The 18,509-nt window shown below is 39.5% G+C and overlaps 3 protein-coding genes across 4 annotated transcripts; 1 reads left to right on the top strand and 2 right to left on the bottom strand.

The window, feature by feature from the left end:
* Positions 1-3,108: 3,108 nt before the first annotated feature.
* On the bottom strand, positions 3,109-9,066 carry si:ch211-153b23.3. 2 transcript variants are annotated; one of them, XM_044040110.1, is made up of 12 exons: positions 8,922-9,066; positions 8,125-8,163; positions 7,477-7,662; positions 5,699-7,162; positions 5,518-5,610; positions 5,324-5,428; positions 5,115-5,224; positions 4,828-5,019; positions 4,574-4,736; positions 4,314-4,479; positions 4,074-4,168; positions 3,109-3,983 (listed from the first exon to the last, which is right to left on the bottom strand). In XM_044040110.1, the coding sequence occupies exons 3-12, from the start codon at positions 7,631-7,633 to the stop codon at positions 3,898-3,900; spliced, it is 2,631 nt and encodes an 876-aa protein (XP_043896045.1). In that variant the 5' UTR covers positions 7,634-7,662; positions 8,125-8,163; positions 8,922-9,066; the 3' UTR covers positions 3,109-3,897. The 2 variants fall into 2 exon arrangements, with proteins under 2 accessions (XP_043896045.1, XP_043896044.1); XM_044040109.1 differs by lacking the exon at positions 8,922-9,066 and having other exon boundaries at positions 8,125-8,391.
* irg1l (immunoresponsive gene 1, like) lies at positions 8,459-12,413 on the top strand. Its single transcript, XM_044040111.1, has 6 exons — positions 8,459-8,614; positions 8,790-8,844; positions 8,937-9,124; positions 9,459-9,551; positions 9,902-10,107; positions 11,197-12,413. The coding sequence occupies exons 1-6, from the start codon at positions 8,597-8,599 to the stop codon at positions 12,122-12,124; spliced, it is 1,488 nt and encodes a 495-aa protein (XP_043896046.1). The 5' UTR covers positions 8,459-8,596; the 3' UTR covers positions 12,125-12,413.
* Positions 12,414-14,682: 2,269 nt separating this feature from the next.
* On the bottom strand, positions 14,683-18,089 carry glod5 (glyoxalase domain containing 5). Its single transcript, XM_044040108.1, has 4 exons — positions 17,978-18,089; positions 16,736-16,891; positions 15,667-15,822; positions 14,683-15,506 (listed from the first exon to the last, which is right to left on the bottom strand). The coding sequence occupies exons 1-4, from the start codon at positions 18,032-18,034 to the stop codon at positions 15,363-15,365; spliced, it is 513 nt and encodes a 170-aa protein (XP_043896043.1). The 5' UTR covers positions 18,035-18,089; the 3' UTR covers positions 14,683-15,362.
* Positions 18,090-18,509: the final 420 nt, after the last annotated feature.

Genomic DNA, 18,509 nt, shown 5'->3' with positions numbered 1-18,509 from the left:
TGGGAATAGCCGACTCCTCCCTTGGTTTATCGTGTTTGATTTGTTTTAAATTTACCTTCCTTATTAATGAAACTGTTGAATTTTGGGGTCATAAAGTATGGCTTTTTTGTCAAAATGACAAATGACATACTTTACTATGACTTTTTTGACTGATTTTGGACAACATAATATACTATGACTTTTTTGTCTCATTTAGGACGACATACTAAACTATGACTTTTTTGAGTGATTTTGGACGACATACTATACGATGACTTTTTTGTCTCATTTTGCACGACATACTATACTATGACTTTTTTGTCTCATTTGCCGCCATAGTATAGTATGTAGTCCAAAATCGGTCAAAAAAGTCATAGTATAGTATGTCGTTCAAAATGGGTCAAAAAAGTCATCAATAGTATGTCGTCCAAAATCACTCAAAAAGGTCATAGTATACAGTAGTATGTCGGGAATTGAATGCTTATTCATTCGATTTTCTTAATACTGTTCCGGGTGAGATCGAATTAAATGTAATTTAGGTCTTGTGTCATTGTGTCATGGTTGAACTCTGAGTATTGTTTCAGGGCGGTGACTTTTGTCTTCTGACGTGATTATCAACAAAGGAACTGTTCAGAGTTAATATTAACAATGATCTCATTGTGCAGTAACCCTCTACAGTCACCATTCTTTCCTCCATCCTCATCGTACTTTGCGTTATTGTGTTTGAAAAATAATACAGCCTCTTCCACTGAGCAGGTTGACGCCCATGATACAACTGTATAACTCTCAATCCACCCACCAATTATAGCTTCCTGATAATAAATAAGAATAGTTTCCTTGTTAAATTAAAAGAATGGGGGTTTTCTTAAGAGGCAAATTTCCAAAGATATGGTATCTTGTAAATGTTTGATATGTTTTACAATTACTTGTGAACTTTGTTCTGATTGTTGATCTTTCTTTGTTGTTTAATTTATTATTCTCTTTTGATATCTTACAGTGATAAACCATTCAAATGCACTGTCTTTACTTTGATTATTTATTTCAGAAATTGAAAAGATGTATGTGCAGTTTTAGCTGGTTAAAGTTGTTCTGTTTTCTGTTCTGTACACCAACCTTGTTAACTGGCTCTGTTGTATGTTGTCCTATATGACAATAAAACATCATACTATAGTAAGTCGTCCAAAATCGGTCAAAAAAGTCATAGTTTAGTATGTCGTCCAAAATCACTCAAAAAGGTCATAGTATACAGTAGTATGTCAGGAATTGAATGCTTATCCATTCGATTTTCTTAACACTGTTCCGGGTGAGATTGAATTAAATGTAATTTAGGTGTTCGTGATTATTGTAAATCCAGACGGAAACTGAATCGTGTCATGGTTGAACACTGAGAATTGTTTAAGGGCAGTGACTTTTGTCTTCTGACATGTGATTATCAACAAAGGAACTGTTCAGAGTCAATATTAACAATGATCTCATTGTGCAGTAACCCTCTACAGTCACCACTCTTTCCTCCTTCTTCACTGTACTTTGCGTTATTGTGTTTGAAAAATAATACAGCCTCTTCCACTGAGCAGATTGATACCCATGATACAACTGTATAACTCTCAATCCACCCACCAATTATAACTTCCTTATAATAAATAAGAATAATTTCCTTGTTAAATTAAAAGAAGGGGGGTTTTCTTAAGAAGCGAATTTCCAAAGATATGGTGTCTTATTTGTTCTGATTGTTGATCTTTCTTTGTTGTTTAATTTATTATTCTCTTTTGATATCTTACAGTTATAAACCATTCAAATGCACTGTCTTTACTTTTATTATTTATTTCAGAAATTAAAAAGATGTATGTGCAGTTTTAGCTGGTTAAAGTTGTTCTGTTTTCTTTGTAAACCTCCCCCATTGGAAAAAATAACACAATTCATTCAACAAAGGCAGTGAAGTGATGTAATTTCACACCAACACCGGAGTCTTGCAAATAAAAGAGTCTCAAAAAGCTAAAACGATTACTTCTTGAAGAGGAGACAAAGGAACAATAACCATACAACTGCTCACAATATGTCAGTGAAATGCTGATATTTAAGTGACACCACATGACACATTTTCTTATTCAAACTAACTAAGCATTGACAGAATGGGACTAATGATATTGGAGATGACCCTGATGATAAGTGATCCTCAGAGAAGTCCAGAGTGGATTGGTTATTCTGTGCGACACATCGAGCCAAACTGAAACATTTCAACAACTACGTGATGAATTGTAAGAAGTCGGTGGTAGAAGAACTCATGATGCCCAGAGGATTAATCGTAACATCCACAAGGATAGCCAATTCTCTTCTCGTGCCACTGGAAGGTTCAGTTTCACTTATTTAGTGAAGAATATTGTCACCTTTAAATCATTTATATTGGATATTGTATATCAGTTTGTGTATTATCCTGTATGTTGCCTACATATTGTCTCTACAGTATTCTTATTATATCTCTTAAAAAGTGCTATAGAAATGAGATACAATCATTAGATATGAATATGCTTTTTACATTTGAAGTTACAGTGTTTAGGCCATGTTACTCTGCTTTGGCAAAAAAAAAAAGGTGCCTCCACTAAAATTGCTTTGATGTGACTTATTGGTTACTGTGCAAATGAACCACATGTGACTGGTTGTGTGAATACAACCAGCAAAAACAGAACACACTAACAAACCAGAGTGCACAGGGGAAGACAAGACAGACAATTTCAAGACCAACATGCACCAGTGACACAATGTCCAACCTGGTTGCTGGTCTTGGTCTCTACAAGTCTTTGTCTTGTGTATACCCATGATCTTGTGTGTGGTCTAACCTTCCTTACTTATGCACTAATACATGTTTTATATATTAGTTTTTCCAAAAATGCACCAGTTATTTTATATATTTGATTTGATAATAAAAACCAGGAGAAATCTGACACACATAGGCTACGCAGCATCAATCCTTTTACTTGTGCAGTTATTTTTTGACTCTCTCCTCCCCCTTGTCATATTTTACTTCGAAACAATCCAAAACGGACAATGCTCAAACAAATTTGATGTCCTCAAATGTACTTTACTTGGTGAAGTTATTATTTCACTTTCAGGAAAGCAGTGCAACACCGTGTCTTTAAAATTAATCTTTTTATTGTCACAGAATTGAATGAACGGTGCAGTGAGCTTAAATACATACAACAACATAAGTTACATTTTCTGTGTCCCATAAATACGTGTTTGCAGACTGACCACATTTCACACAAAATTAACATCTAACAGAAATATTACATCTCCCACACTTCTTATCACAGTGATACAGCTTCAAGTTGGTGTGATTCCTTATATGGAAAAGAAAATACTTTGCTGAGACTGTAAGGCATCTATTACAAATGTTTTGAGGTATAAATGAACATTTTACAACACAACTCCACATACATGTACAGCTCTGTTCCTTTGGTTTTGCTTACAGTGTCCCTGAAATTGCTCATTCCTGAAATTGCTCAATTGTAGAGATTTCATTTGATGAGCATTCTGTAAATTTAAAGTATAAAATAATAATGATCATAAAGCAGAACACTAATACAATAATACAAATGCTCTATATCTGTTACTGTTAAAGAAAATAGAAAAACACATACCAAGTATACTCAAATTAACAGTCATAACATTTAATTTTAAGATGTAACCTTCTCATATCAAGCCTTTGATATAGGTGTTCTACAAACTAGTTTTATAAAGAGGGATCATCTCGCTTTTAACATCCTCTCATCAAAATCTGCCTGCCCAGCAGTTTGAATAGATTCTGAATTCATACAATCATTTACCACTCCTCTAATGTATTTGTGCCACTTGATCCAGTAGTGGTGGGACACCAGGTGTGAAGAGGCTCTCAGGAAAGGAAGGCAGTGAGTTATGGAACGATCACAGCATTGTGGCTTTCACTCTGTCGAAGATCTGCCTGACTTTCACTGCGGGGACACAGCCTTCCCTCACAATAGTGATGGTGCCTGTGTAAAGAGTGAAATAGGCTTGAGATAAATGATGTTTGCGAAGACACAAATTTGAGAGAATGTAATGGGAACATGCTTGCATTGTACCTTCATCAATCTTCAGGCAGTTGACCACAGTTGATGCAACAACTTCCTTTGAGTACCCATCACAGAGAACTCCTTGGATCTTGTGCCCCAGTCGACTATGGGTAAAGTGAAAGGCAACAGAGGGGGTGAGTGAAATGCTCCAGTTTATGATTCTCTCTTACCTAACACAGCGTAGTGTAGTGGGTTAACTGAATTTCAGCTGAGAACATAGGAACAGCAAAGTTTGGTGAAGACACGTACTTAATGACCATGCTGTGGTGGGTGCTGTCTGCCTCTCCGCTGGGATTGGCAGAGGTAATGGCAAGGGGTCCAGTCATGTCACACAGGTGAGCGGTCACAGTGTGGTCTGGGACTCGGATCATGATACTGTCGGTGGTACCAACACGGTCATAAGCTGCTCCCACTCCTACAAAATGAAAAAAAAAAAAAGCATGGTGACTGCCATTACTTAACCAAAGTCACACATACTGTTTTAACTGCAGCTGCTGCGGACTGTTTACCCAGTTTGTAAAGCCAGTCTCCTTTGCTGACGATACAGCTGATTCCTCCAGGATAGACATTCTTCATAAACTCCCAAAGCAGAGGACTGAAGGGAGGCCTGGCTGCTACCAACTGCTCAATGCTGGAGATGCATATACAGATGGGCTTCTCTGCTGGTCTGTCCTGGAGACATCAGGCAGATAAGTTTCACAGGTAGCATACAGTGAGGATCTAGTGAATTTGAATCAATTTGTGCCATACTTTTCATGCTTACTTTAATGTTGTAGATTTTCTCTATAGCCTGAGGATTCTTGCAGGAGGCAGCCAGGCAATAGACTGTGTCTGTGGGAGCACCACATACTCCACCTTCCTCCAGGAGACCAGCGATCATCTGTAGGCCACTGGTGAGTCGGGAATCAGCAACAGGGCAGGGCAGCCCTGGAGATGTTTCCTTCTTCCCCTTTTCCTGAGACAGGTCACAGAGAGAGTAACATGATCATAAAGTAAAAGAATGAAGCCCACTAAAGAATCAGCAGAGGAATGACTCTTCTGATCATTTACCTTTAACAAGGCAGGGCCCATTGGCAGTAGCCTCCACAAGAAGATGCAGTTGACCAGTGAGCCCAGAGCTCCATACATACAAATTATTGATAGAAGTGCAAGCATGGCAACTGTAAAAAAAGAAAATCATGAAGATGTTTGAACATTTTGATCGGTGGCTTTGCTGCTGATAAAATGTTTGCATGTTGAGAATGAGGTTATATGTTTACTTTCTAGTTGGTATGGTAGCTGCTGCAGTGTGGACAGCAGGAAACAGACCAGAACAACCTCCATGACTATTGTTAGAAAGAGCAAAACGAGGTTCTTGTAGGCAGCTGAAAGAAACAATTGACAGAATAAAAATTGGCTCATCTAATTATAGCATTCATAAGAGATTTTTTTTTTTTTCTTTTAAAACAGTTACCTATCAGCATGAGGAAAGTGTTAATGACCAAGAAAGCAATAGCTCCGGCTGTAAAACCATAGGATGCTTCTGTGGAATGTTGGAGCAAGTTACCTGGAGCGAAAAGGGGGGGATTTATTTTTGTGTGTGTAATTCAGTCAGATCAAATCGTCATCTAATCACATTATATATATAAACATACCTGCAAATCTGAACCAGGTCCAGGTTGCCCATATTGCTACATAGATGGATGAAATGACAGACCCAAAACGGCCACCTCCTGTAACTTGCAGGCGGCTGACATAGGCCTGTATGATGGCTCCAGAGATGAGGACCCAAGGGACAGTCAAATGAAGGAAGGACGGGTTTGAGCTTGACGTGTGAGTATGAAGAGCTGAGAGAGCTGCAAGTCCATTGGAAATGTAGAACAGGGCATCTGAGTCTTGGTCTGTTTGGGGCAGTGCTTCCTGTCTTCCCTGTTTATATCTGCCACACATGAAAGCCTTCTGTAGCTGTTCAGTGGAAATGGGCTGCGGGCCTATTGGGATGAGAGACTTCTCCGCTATCGTGTTGATGAGACGTGAGAAGGTACCATACAGAGAGGCTGTGGTGAAGAGGGAGCAAGCTACACCAAAGAAAATATAGGAACCCTGGAGAGGAATCTGGGGGATTGTTGAGACTGTGAGCAGGACAAAGAACATGTTGTGGACTAGTTCTAGGACATCCATGTTCAGGCTTACCACACAGAGTACCAAGCCTGCCACCACAAAGAACCAGTTCCCCACTAGAGCTTCCCTCCCTGAGACCAAGTTACTGTCCTCCACAATCAGGACAGATACCACAAACTCCTCCCATGCTTTCACTAGCCAATATGTAGCATGCAAACCAAATTTAGTTGTGTGGTAACAATCTTGGCGCAGATGGGCATAGTAGCTTGAGAACAGCTGGGCTACTGAGATGATGGAAACCCATACAACACCCAGGCCGAAGGCTTTAACATACCCAAAGCTATAGAAAGCAAAGATGAAAGGGGCAACAGTGTCACAGAAGAAACCTAAGGCCATGGGTTCTGCATATTTTGTGTTTTTCTTCTTCTCTTGACCAATGCTCTGTGTGCTCGCTGAGTTGGCAGTCCCCAGCAAGAGAACATTAAAGAGGGGGGTACCAAAACCTTTGAGGACTAGACGCTGAGTCAGGCCTTTGATCAGCAGTGCAGCTGAACCGTAGATGGCAAAAATTAAAATGAGCAACTCAAGAACCCCCGAGACGACGAGAGCCCAGGAGCTTGAAACTACGCCCACTGCTTCAAACACTAAGGTGGCAGTGATGGCCCCAAAAACAAAAGGCATGATATAGTTGACTGTGGCAGAGCAGAAGGCTAGGAGGAAGGACAGAAGGATAAAGGGAACCAGACCAGCAACGGCAGACTCTTTTGTGGAGAGGCATAAATTGCACACAAGGAGCTCTGTGGTGGAATTCAGAGAACTGGACGTTGTAGTGGTGTTTTTTTCTGGTAAGGCACCAAGGAAGATTCGAGTGGCACCAAAACTGCCCCACAGAGCAGCATAGCCAATGAAGGCAGTGCCACTCAGATGATCATATTTTCTGAAAGAAAGCAGTCCGGCCACCAGCTGACATATACCACCAATCAGGATGAGATGGACACCTATAGAACATATTGCATTGGAATTACAAAAAGAGCAGCACCAATACAAAAACATTGGATTAAAATGACTAAAACTAAAAACAATTTGTGTGTCTGGAGTGCACACTGGATGGTGGCCAATGAAGCTGTGCGTTGTCAGTATCTCAGGATACTGGATGAACGAGGAAGATATTATTTCCCCCTCGTCTGCCTTTGATGTGGAATGTGGTTTGTACTGTATTAGTAAATTTGATCTACTTTTGCTTTGTGCAAGGCAGATAATGCAGTGTCCACTGAAAAAAAGTCAAATTCTAAGAGGTTTTCTTTTTCTTTACCTGCAAGTATGTTTTCCACTCCCATTGGTTCAGTGCCACTACGGGCTGTATTAAAGTTCTGCAGAAGGACAAGGAATGCACTGATCCCATTGGATAACATGCCCAACACCCCAGGTTCACCATAGAAACTGGCTGGAAACCCATCGGATGTTGCCATTATGTCTTTGTCGTCAGAAAGCAGTAACACTTAAAAAAAAAACCACAAAAAAGAAAGGTACATTAATTATTTATGTGTTTAAACTTCCCTGTACATTTCTTTATGGTAGTTGAGGGTGAAGTGCAGGTCAGTAATGACTGTCCCACTGTTGAAATATGACTAAAGTGATGAATACATTTATTCAACGTTTCAGCTCTACAGCGACTGGAAAACAGCAGGCGAAAGTGAGCATAGTGGGATTTTAAATTTATCACAAAGATAGCACTCCACAAAGTAAAGTACTATCTTTGATTCTGTCAGTTCTAACTTTATTTGTGCTGGTGTTTTATTAATCATGAATATACACACATTTTATTGTGTTCTCTAATTCAGTTTCAACTACCTGCAACAAGTCAGCCAATGTGAAAAGCATCTTTCCATTACAAAGCATTGAAAGGTTAAATGTGATTAAGGCTTAGTGTTAGGCAGCAATAAACTAAATGAAGTCTTACCTGGTGAAGATCCTCAGACAAATGAACTGTTGAGTTGTTCTGTAGAGGGAGTGAAAGTTTTTCATAAATAAGGTTTCCTCATAACAGGGAGGAGTCAGTGAAAAATTCCCAAAGCTCTCTTGTAACCTGCAACCCAAGAGGTGACATAATTGTAATAATTTAACAATAAAGTACCACTCCTTCCCCCTCTTTTGAGGAAGGTGATACTGTGATGCCGGTGATGACGATGATGATGATGACCAACGTGGAATTTCCACCCTTTTTTTTACTGATTTGTTATGCCAGTCCTTCAAAGTTCCTTCCCGGTTGGCATTACTGGTTACAGGTTATTGTGAGTCCTGGACTATATAAGGTGCCTTCTCCCTTAGAAAAGCATCAGCAACTTCAACTTCAACCTGTTCAGTGCAAAACTACTGCACCAGAGGAGAGAGAAAGCAGACGAGCAACAATAAAGAAGCGAACTATTTGAACCATGATCTCCACACTGCAGGTAAAGATTCATTTATCAAATTAAATAGATAGTTCATGTCTGAGACGGTATTGCCAAAACTCTATTCAGTGAAAGACTGAACTTACAGCTTATGTTGCTTGTACTACCATTTTTCCTGCTAGGAAATGTTAAAGAATTTGCTGTGTTTTTAATTTCTAATTTCTATTTCTAATAGAAAACTGTTAAACCACTGTGGGCTGTCCGAGGGCTGCACAAGTCAGCAATGGAAGGTAAACTCAACTTTCTCACAAAAAACTCAAAATTTCTTTCATACTTAGTTACTATTGTTTATCTGAACATTACTTACTCTGTTCCCCTGCAGTTTTGAAGCACCCAGCCCCGGAGGAAACAGTCACATCCAGTTTTGGGAAGTTCATCAGTGAAATAAAACCTCATCACTTGTCCCCCAAAGTCCTCCATCGCAGCAAAAGGATGGTGCTGGACAGCATTGGGGTTGGTCTGATTGGCAGCACTACAGAAGTGTTTGAACTGGCTCTGCAGCACTGCCAGGTGATTCAGTCAAGAGCAACATTTTTATGTGAGGCAATGAGCCAGATAAAGGGCAAGGCCTGTCTTTTTATAAACAGTAATCCTAAATCAGTAAAACTCTATGTGAGGAGAGATGAGATTAGGAAAGAAGACAAAAATGAAGTCATATAAATTGGGAACAGAGAGGTTTTCAAAGTCTGGTGACTGTTTTCCACAAATTTCACAAACTTACTGAGCCTGAAGAGTAAGGTGCACAAGCTATATCAAGAACTGTTTGCATTCTATGTGGTTAATGTTTTATTATTATACCCTTGTGATGAATCATTGTTTACCTGTCTCTGTCCTTTCCCCTCAGCACATGTACGCTCCTGATGACATCTGCTCTGTATACGGACGCAAGGACACCAAACTGTCCCCAACACTGGCAGCTTTTGTCAACGGAGTGGCGGTGAGTATAAATAGGTGGTACAGTCTGGACAGGAAGGGTTGCAGAAATTGTTTAATCGACCTGGCTTTCAAATTGAATTTCCATCCTTGTGTCTGCAAACATTGCTTGGCCTCATTGCTGAAAGAGTCCAGCACAATGTGAAGTTAATTTCTGCAGCTGAAATCTCCCCCAGTCTAAGCATTTAAGAGATTTTATGGTTAATGCACACTGGTCATGGAGAGCAGTTTAGGGAGTGAGTGTTGACTGGGAGATTGCAGCATGGAATAGTTTATCACTGACCATCCAATTATTTTCAACATAAATAGATAATTATGGACAGGCATTTTATTAATGATCTCTCTCTGCTTCAGACTCACTCCATGGACTTTGATGATACGTGGCACCCTGCCACTCATCCATCAGGAGCAGTCCTTCCTGCTGTGTTAGCACTGAGTGACATGACGCCATTTAACCACAAACCCAATGGCCTGGACTTCCTGCTGGCTTTCAATGTCGGTATCGAGATCCAGGGGCGACTGATGAGGTTCTCTAATGAGGCCCACAACATCCCCAAACGGTAAGCCCTTCATGGTGACTTATACTATTTAAATACCTAGATTTACACTGTAATATACTGGCTAACAGCAGCAGGTGATGCACTAAACGTAACCATATATTGAATAAATATGAACTCCTTGCTGAATGGTTTACATTACATTTAAACAAGTAGGAAATCAATTTAAGTCTTTAGAGATCCAGATTTGACTTTGAGGTTTAGAGCAGCATTTCCCAAACATTCTATATTGGGATTTGAAGAAGGCAAATTCTCATTACCCTAATTTGTGTATAATGTAGCGACTCATTTCTTAATATCACCTCGTAATATTATTTTGAATTGGTAAACAAATAATTTCCAAGAGACGTTTGAGAAATTAATTACAACTTAATTGTATGCATGCTATTTTAAATATATATATACACATAAATCTTAACAAAATGCTTGGGAGAAATCAACAAATTAGCTTGAAGACCCAAATAAATATCCTGTGACCCATCTGTGAGTCCCGACCCAATCTTTGGAAATTACTGGTTTAGGGTCAGGGCAGTCCAATATACAGTCTCTTAGAGGTGTCAATGAGCCATGAGATGTGTCTTATTATGTCCATCTCAGGGACAGTAAAGACTCTGTGGGTAATGTCAGCGCAGTTAACCGTGTGGAGGAGAATGTCACACCACACAGGACTCAATTTGGCAAGTTAAATGACCCGCTGAATCATTTCCTTAATTGTCCTGCACACGTAAGACTTGGAACACCCTTGTAATAGTGTTCACTCCTGAAAGTTTCCTCGAAAAGGAGAAGGATGTAAAATAGAAGCTGTTTCTACAAAGAGACACCTTTACACACAAGATGCCTGCTGTGATTATACTGATGGGCAGCACCGACTGTATTTGAAATGCTCCTTCAGTCGTAAGACTAAAGCCTGGATTGTACTCACTGCAGTGCATCCAACACATTGCCTTGCTGTTTGGGGCTTTTTGACACACATCGCACACCAACCATTAACGCCTCTGTGGCTGCATGCCATCTCTCACTCTATGCCATGGTGTCTCAAGGGTTATGTAACTCCAAATCAACTGTCTTTCTTTTGTCTGTTGTTCTCATCAGGTTTCACCCTCCAAGCGTGGTCGGGACAATGGGTAGTGCAGCTGCCTGTGCTCGCTTCTTGTCCTTGGATGCCTCCCAGTGCAGTCATGCCTTAGCCATAGCTGCTTCTCTATCTGGAGCCCCAATGGCTAATGCTGCCACTCAGTCGAAACCCCTCCACATCGCCAATGCCTCACGTTTGGGGCTAGAGGCAGCTCTACTGGCCTCCCGAGGTCTAGAGGCTAGTCCCCTCATCCTAGATGCTGTCGCGGGAGTGTCTGGCTTCAGTGCTTTTTATGAAGACTATGTGCCACAGCTTCTAGAATCACCCAGTGATGACGGCCATGTGTTCCTGCTAGAAGAACAGGACATGGGCTTCAAGCGCTTCCCTGCCCATCTGGGGATGCACTGGGTGGCAGATGCCGCAGCTTCTCTCCATAAGCTGCTTGTGGGGGTGGGCACTGGCACTGTCTCACCAGCTAACATCAAGGACATCCAGCTCAGAGTCCCCAAATCAAAGTACATCAACAGGCCTTTCCCTGAGTCTGAACATGAGGCACGCCACTCCTTCCAGTTCAATGCCTGCAGCGCTCTCCTTGATGGAGAGGTGACTGTACAGTCCTTCACCCCTGCTGCCATCAGCCGGCCCGAGCTGCTTGCTCTACTGAGCCGTGTTCGTTTGGAGCATCCCGATGACAATCCGGCTAATTTCAACAGCATGTATGGCGAAGTGCAGGTGACACTCGTTGGAGGAGACGTTCTGAAGGCTCGATGTGACACCTTCTACGGCCACTGGCGCAACCCACTGACCAATGAGAGCTTGACGAAGAAGTTCAGAAACAACGCAGGGGTGGTGCTTCCATCAGAAAAGGTTGAGTTGTTGATTGATGTGGTGGAGGAGCTGGACAGAATTGGGGACTGCGGAGTTCTTTTGTTACAGCTGCAATAAAAACAACATGCAGAAAATATTGTAAATAAAGTAGTAAAATAAATTCTGCCAAACAATCGACTCTCAAATGATGTATTTATCCGAACAAAAACTGAAGAATATCACTCATCTGAATCATGCACTTTATAATTGTGCTGCATGCATACAATTATACCACATGCCTCATTACCAGTGCTGGAAAACATTGAAATTGAGCTGTGTGATTTCATATTTATCAAATGTATATTGCTTAACTATTTTGTTGTGGTTTTATTTAATGAAGAAATCAATATCACAAGTTGCATTTCTGTTGGTGTGTCTTTGTTTTAATAAAAAGCACATTCTATAAAATGGCTTCTTCATCTGTTCTTTTTTTGCTGAGAAGAAAATACACATATCAGATATCGTGTGTACATAATTACTTAGTAGTGTAGTTAAATTACAGCAAATTAGTGTGTTATTGGGTTATGCATGATCTAATAGCAAAACATCATTTAAAACTATATGGAAGTTTGGGTCATTCCATTGAAACAAGTAGGGAATTTGCAGGTTAACAACTAACTGAGAAGCAACAAAGGTTTTCTCAGTGCGGAAAAATTAGGGTTTTTCCTACAGTGGTCCAAAAGTTAATATTTGACAAGGAAGCACAGCAGCACTCCAACTACACACGTCTGTCTTTGTGAGGACATTTTAGCTGGTCCACACAACTATAACAGGCATTTGGGGATTAAGTACTGGTTTTAGTGTTAGGTTTAGTTTAGGGAAAGGGTGAGGGTTAGGGTTAAGCATTAATTGCTTTTAATTAAGGGATAATGCTTTGTTTAGGCTGCAAACTATGATATTCCCTATTATATGATTGTGGGAAAATATGTGATATCAAGTCACAATGAAACTGGCATCCTACACAAAATAAAAGAAAATGTGTTTTTTAAGGTATCACGTATTGGTCTTTAGACGTGACCAAAAGCTCATATAATATCGATAGCAGCCATTACCAAACTGAGGCCCACACCGACATTTTATATCATGACTGCGATCAACACACAAGACTACGATCAATAATTCCCATATATCTTATTGTTTTCACATGAAGATGGCACAGTCGATTTCCCATTATGAACAGCTGGGCTCCAGGTCATATTTAAGAGGTTTAACTTCAGCAACAAAGTGCTCACTCTCAAAGTGCTTCGAACATATCCATCAAACTTTAATACGCACAATTATAAAGTGCATGATTCAGATGAGTGATATTCTTCAGTTTTTGTTTGGATAAATACATCATTTGAGAGTCGATTGTTTGGCAGAATTTATTTTACTACTTTATTTACAATATTTTCTGCATGTTGTTTTTATTGCAGCTGTGACAAAAGAACTCCGCAGTCCTCAATTCTGTCCAGCTCCTCCACCACATCAATCAACAACTCAACCTTTTCTGATGGAAGCACCACCCCATGAGTGAGCTGGTCAGCATACAGGCCTATCATTTCAGTATTTGCACTCAGTGCTAATTATGGGTAAATTGGTATTAACGTTTGATGGATATGTTCGAAGCACTTTGAGAGTGAGCACTTTGTTGCTGAAGTTATAAATATAATATATAATATAAATTGCAAAATTAAAAATTAAAAAACACATTTCCCACCTGTAGTACTATCACGGCCCACTAGGCTTCACTAGGCCACGGGTGTCTTCTCTATCAAGTCAGAAAATCTTTATTGTAGTAATGCATTTGTACTTGCAACTAGTAAAATTAGAGACATCTTACTCCGTGTAGCCAACCATGTGTCATATACGTGCCATATATACTGTATGTGAATGACATCATGACATTTGGATTTTAACCAAAATGACAATGTTTGTGCACATAGGGTTTGCGTTACTTCTCAGATGCAGCATGCAGCATAACTGCAGCATTTACAGTAATATTTGGGCTCTATTAAACATATCTAAATAAATATGACCCCAAAATGAGCCTAATCATTACAAGAGCTACATATCTGGCGCCAATCCCAGCTGACATTGGGTGAAAGATGAGATACACCATGGACAGGACACCAGTCCATCGCAGGGCAAACATACAGAGACAAACAACCGTTCACTCTCACGTTAACACCTACGGTCAATTTAGTGTGTCCAGTTGACACCCACATGTTTTTGGACTTGCAGAAAACCCACGTACACACGGGGAGAAACATCCAAACCACATAGAAAGGCCCTTGATTGGCCGGTTCTATTTGCTACATAGGACACAGTACTCACCAGTACACCACTACAACTACAACGGATTAAATTTTATGGCCTACTGGACATTAGTGTTGTATTACTGCTCAACTGTATCCGTTTCCATATCAGCACACATCAGCAAACACTGTTTCAGTTAATGATACTATTTGAGGCTAACATGGATAAATGAGTTGCTATTGAATAGAAACATACCTGAGCAATAAGGAAACCACCCATGCTGGTAAAGCATTACCAGGAATGAATGTTTCCTGCAGTGATGCGTTTACAATAAGGAAATATATAAATGTAAAGGTGTCACCCAAGACAAAAAAACACCACACCTTCAGCAACAACAATTACTCAGTCATAGGTTTATATTCCATAAAGGCAAAAGGAAGCACTACAGCAGTACACCCACAACCTTATAATAGCACAATCTCAAATGTCTGCAGGCAAGATAACCTTTGTATACGTCTAAGGCTGAGACAAACGACAGGTTTGGTTTACAGCTGGGAAATGGACAATTGTTTTCCTTCCTCTGGCTATCTATAACCAAGTCATTTCTGGAGCATCAGAGGAAAAGTGTGTCTTGCTCTTCAGTGCATTACATAACTGCATTCAGAAAATTGTTATATGGGAAAGTGAATATCATACTCATTGTTGAGAAAACATTTACACTGCATTAACACAACAATACAGTATATTTGACTACTTGTATTATAATGTGTCCATTTTATTTGTGTGCTGTCCCGTGTTAAAGTTTTATGTTACCTGTCTTTGGACTACAGATAGAGCACACTGTTGTCCAACATGTTATGGGTATAATCTCTCATTGTACTACCCATACAATGAGAAATTATACCCATAACATAATCTCTCATTGTACATACATAGTCACAGTCATGAGCAGTGTTTCTGCAAAGCCAAATGATTTTTATTTACCTCAGTCTCAGTCTAAGCATGTGTTGTCTTAAGTGCAGTGATTTACAGGGCCCAAATAACTTTCCTCATGTTCACTAACATGATCAAAGGGTTCTCAAGATGACCCATCTGATGTTGACTGGTTATACTTTGACACTTCAATGAGATTGTGGTCTGGATCCCTGAAGTACAGAGACGTGATGGGACCGGCAGCCCCGCTCCTCTCCACAGGACCTTCTTCTATCTTGACTCCACAGTCCTGCAGAGAGGAAGCAGAATGTGACACTGAGCACAGCAGCGGCATCTTAATCCTCAAAGAAAAGTAACGCACATAATCAGAGAGACGTCAAAGTAGTTTAACTGTTGTCACCTAACAGGATTAAGACTGATAATCAAGTCTATAATGGTTCATGAAGTACCTTCAGATGTGCAGCAACTGTCCCCAGAGGGGTGCTGGTGATAAGACACAGGTCTGCAGAGCCTGAGGTCGGATGCTTGGCTTTGGGTTCAAACTCCTGACCTAGCTGGTGAAGGTTAATCTTCTGTTGGCCAAAACACAGAGCCTTACGGGTTCCCTTGAAAATGCAGAGATGATGTGTGTGAGAAGTGTTGAAATGCCCAAGTTTCCTCATACATGAGTGACTTTTGATCAAAGATTGCCATCTAGTGGATTTTATCTCGCACCAGAAGCACAGGTAAGTATATCTTCTGTTCTTTTTTTTCTTTTTTAAATCTCTGTGTAAATAATGCATTTTTATGTTGATATTATGGTGCCATTCACAGCCAACCCTAGCCTTTATGGGGCCCTGAGATGAATTTGGTTTGGGGGCCCCCTCCCACCACCTCAGAGTAGCTGCTTGGTGCTCGACTATTACCAGTGTCACACTGAAAATTGCATTGATTATAGTTGTGTTATTTTTTTTAACCTTAGAGGGCAGTAAAATCACAAAAGTGGCCTAGACAAGAACTAAGTGTTAAACCAGTTTAATTTTAGAACAGATGTGCAAATGTCCATTCAATTAGCAATCATTCCAAATAAAACCAAACCATTTACACTCAACACTATTTAGATATCTGAATATATATTTTTTTCACACACCAGCAACTACTTGCTTATGCCTTGAACCGGCTCTGGTGCTAATAAATCATTATGACACTTAATGGCAGTTTATTTAACCTTTGCTTCTATTGTACAATAATAATGTGGAATCTGCTCTTGATGAAGAAGCGAAGCACAGTAGGTGAGCATCCTGATTTTGTACTGGAGCCATTAATTTACTAATTAAATAATGACTTAATTTCTAGGCGTTTTGAAATTCATGCATCAGTCATTAATCAACATAAGAGTAAATAATTACTAAGACATTAGCATTTATTTAGTTAAAAAGAAATAATATATCACCCATACCACTACTAAAAAATAATAATAATAGTACTAACAACAACAATAACAATAATTATTATTATTTATTATAATAATAATAATACCTTGAACGTGATGACCTCCATGCCAAGGACTGAGGTGTAGAATGTGATGGTGTCTGGGACACTTTTCACTGTGAGAACCAAATGGTCCAGGTGACTCAATTCTATGGGACAAGTTGTTTTGAATTTGACAGCTCCTGGTGTTTGAATGGTGACAATCTAAGAGAGGTGAAATAAGTACATTTAGGAAGCTGATTAAGAGAATAATTCCCAGCAGAGAATACAATGAACACATACAGTACCTGTATATACTGTATTTATAAATGTGAAAACGAAGACAAACAAAGACAAGGGAAGGAATCCAGCAACAAAAACTCAGCATTACAGGATTATGTTCCACAAAGGAAGAACAAAGCACTTTAAGGAATCAAATAGAAATAGATCCCAGGAGTCTTGCTACATATTGAATAATGTATCCATGTAGGTTTCATATTCTCTTCACACGAATACACCCACAACACAATAGTGACATACATTAGTTTCCATAATACAAAAATGTCCAGGTATGTATTATGTCTGTAAGTGCATAATCAACTGCTGATGGAGACACAGACACATGCTGATACAGTACAGTATATGATAATGGTCAGATAATTCAAACATAACACATCATTCATTACTCCTGTAGTCTCCAGAAACAACACGTTTTCTAAGATAACACAATAGCGAGGAAAGGGTCCCAGATGTACACAGATGGATAGATGAATAGGTAGAAGAATCGGAGTTCAGTTCTATATCATTTAATCATTCAGTCATATGATATAATTTAAATAATTAATCAATATCTAAAATACAATATAGTTGTAACAACTATATTTTTGTTATTCTATTGTTTTTCTTTAATAACCTATCCAAAAGTAAAGAGTTCATTATTTGTGTTTTGTCACTTTCAATCAAACTTAATGAAAAAATGTTATCGTCGTCTTCACAGTTGGTTTCTGCACCAGCAGCGCCGCTGTGTGGTGCACTTGTGTAGTGCACACAGTAATCCTTTGCCTGAAAGGTCTTTACTGTAGCTAGTTATGGCGAATAACAAAACGTTAAATGTTTTTAACTGATGTAGCGGATGTTTTATTCCAAATAATATGAGTTGTTACTGATGTAAATTCAGCCACTTTGATTTTCTGCACACGAAAGTCTGGACTTTTAACTGTAACAGCGCTGGCGAACTCGCTCACCAGAGGAAACACACAGTAAAACATGAAATATCACAGCGGCAAATGAGCAGATAATGATAAAAGCTACCTTGAAAGAGTGTCTCTGAAAATGTGACAGACGGTTAACGACGGTGCGGAGCGCCATAGTCGACCACAGTGAACTGACACACACACACACACACACACTTCCGTGTTCCACTGCATGTGACTCAGTTATCTGCAAAATCAAAACCAATGTCCAGTTCAGTTTGTTTGATGTGACACATATATGATGCAAAAACTGAACCAAAAAAAACTAAAAGAATTCAAAAACATTTTATACAGCAAGATGTATTACCATGTGCACAGTGACAGTTGTAGGAATTTTTGTGCAGGTTTCTTGAGTCAGCAGTTTTAAAACAAATGGTAGGCCTAATCACCTCATTAAGAATAATAATAAAACATCCAACAAAGAAAGCCTTAAGATGTGTACAACTTATAAAAAAAGAGTCAAATACTATAAAATACTACAGTATACTTTAAAAAAAAAAACAGTTGACGTTTCAGTCCACTAGATGGTGCCAAGTGTTCACTCTCACTAGAGAGTGTAGCGCGAATATATCGCAATATGCAATATTGTG

Source organism: Solea senegalensis, linkage group LG12 (genome assembly GCF_019176455.1).
Source record: "Solea senegalensis isolate Sse05_10M linkage group LG12, IFAPA_SoseM_1, whole genome shotgun sequence".
NCBI classification, from domain to species: domain Eukaryota; kingdom Metazoa; phylum Chordata; class Actinopteri; order Pleuronectiformes; family Soleidae; genus Solea; species Solea senegalensis.
The sequence above is the reverse complement of the archived record's forward strand: the minus strand, read 5'-3'. Positions and strand labels throughout refer to the sequence as shown.

Excerpts from the sequence above, each read along its gene's own strand:
- irg1l (XM_044040111.1), top strand. Across the intron at positions 9,125-9,458 it reads TGGCTCTGCAGCACTGCCAG|CACATGTACGCTCCTGATGA; the intron begins GTGATTCAGTCA and ends CTTTCCCCTCAG. Across the intron at positions 9,552-9,901 it reads CTTTTGTCAACGGAGTGGCG|ACTCACTCCATGGACTTTGA; the intron begins GTGAGTATAAAT and ends TCTCTGCTTCAG.
- glod5 (XM_044040108.1), bottom strand. The coding sequence starts at position 18,034 with ATGGCGCTCCGCACCGTCGTTAACCGTCTGTCACATTTTCAGAGACAC. Across the intron at positions 16,892-17,977 it reads TTCAGAGACACTCTTTCAAG|ATTGTCACCATTCAAACACC; the intron begins GTAGCTTTTATC and ends CACCTCTCTTAG. Across the intron at positions 15,507-15,666 it reads CAGTTGCTGCACATCTGAAG|GACTGTGGAGTCAAGATAGA; the intron begins GTACTTCATGAA and ends TCCTCTCTGCAG.
- si:ch211-153b23.3 (XM_044040110.1), bottom strand. The coding sequence starts at position 7,633 with ATGGCAACATCCGATGGGTTTCCAGCCAGTTTCTATGGTGAACCTGGG. Across the intron at positions 4,169-4,313 it reads CACCACAGCATGGTCATTAA|TCGACTGGGGCACAAGATCC; the intron begins GTACGTGTCTTC and ends CTTTACCCATAG. Across the intron at positions 3,984-4,073 it reads CTGCCTGAAGATTGATGAAG|GCACCATCACTATTGTGAGG; the intron begins GTACAATGCAAG and ends CTCTTTACACAG.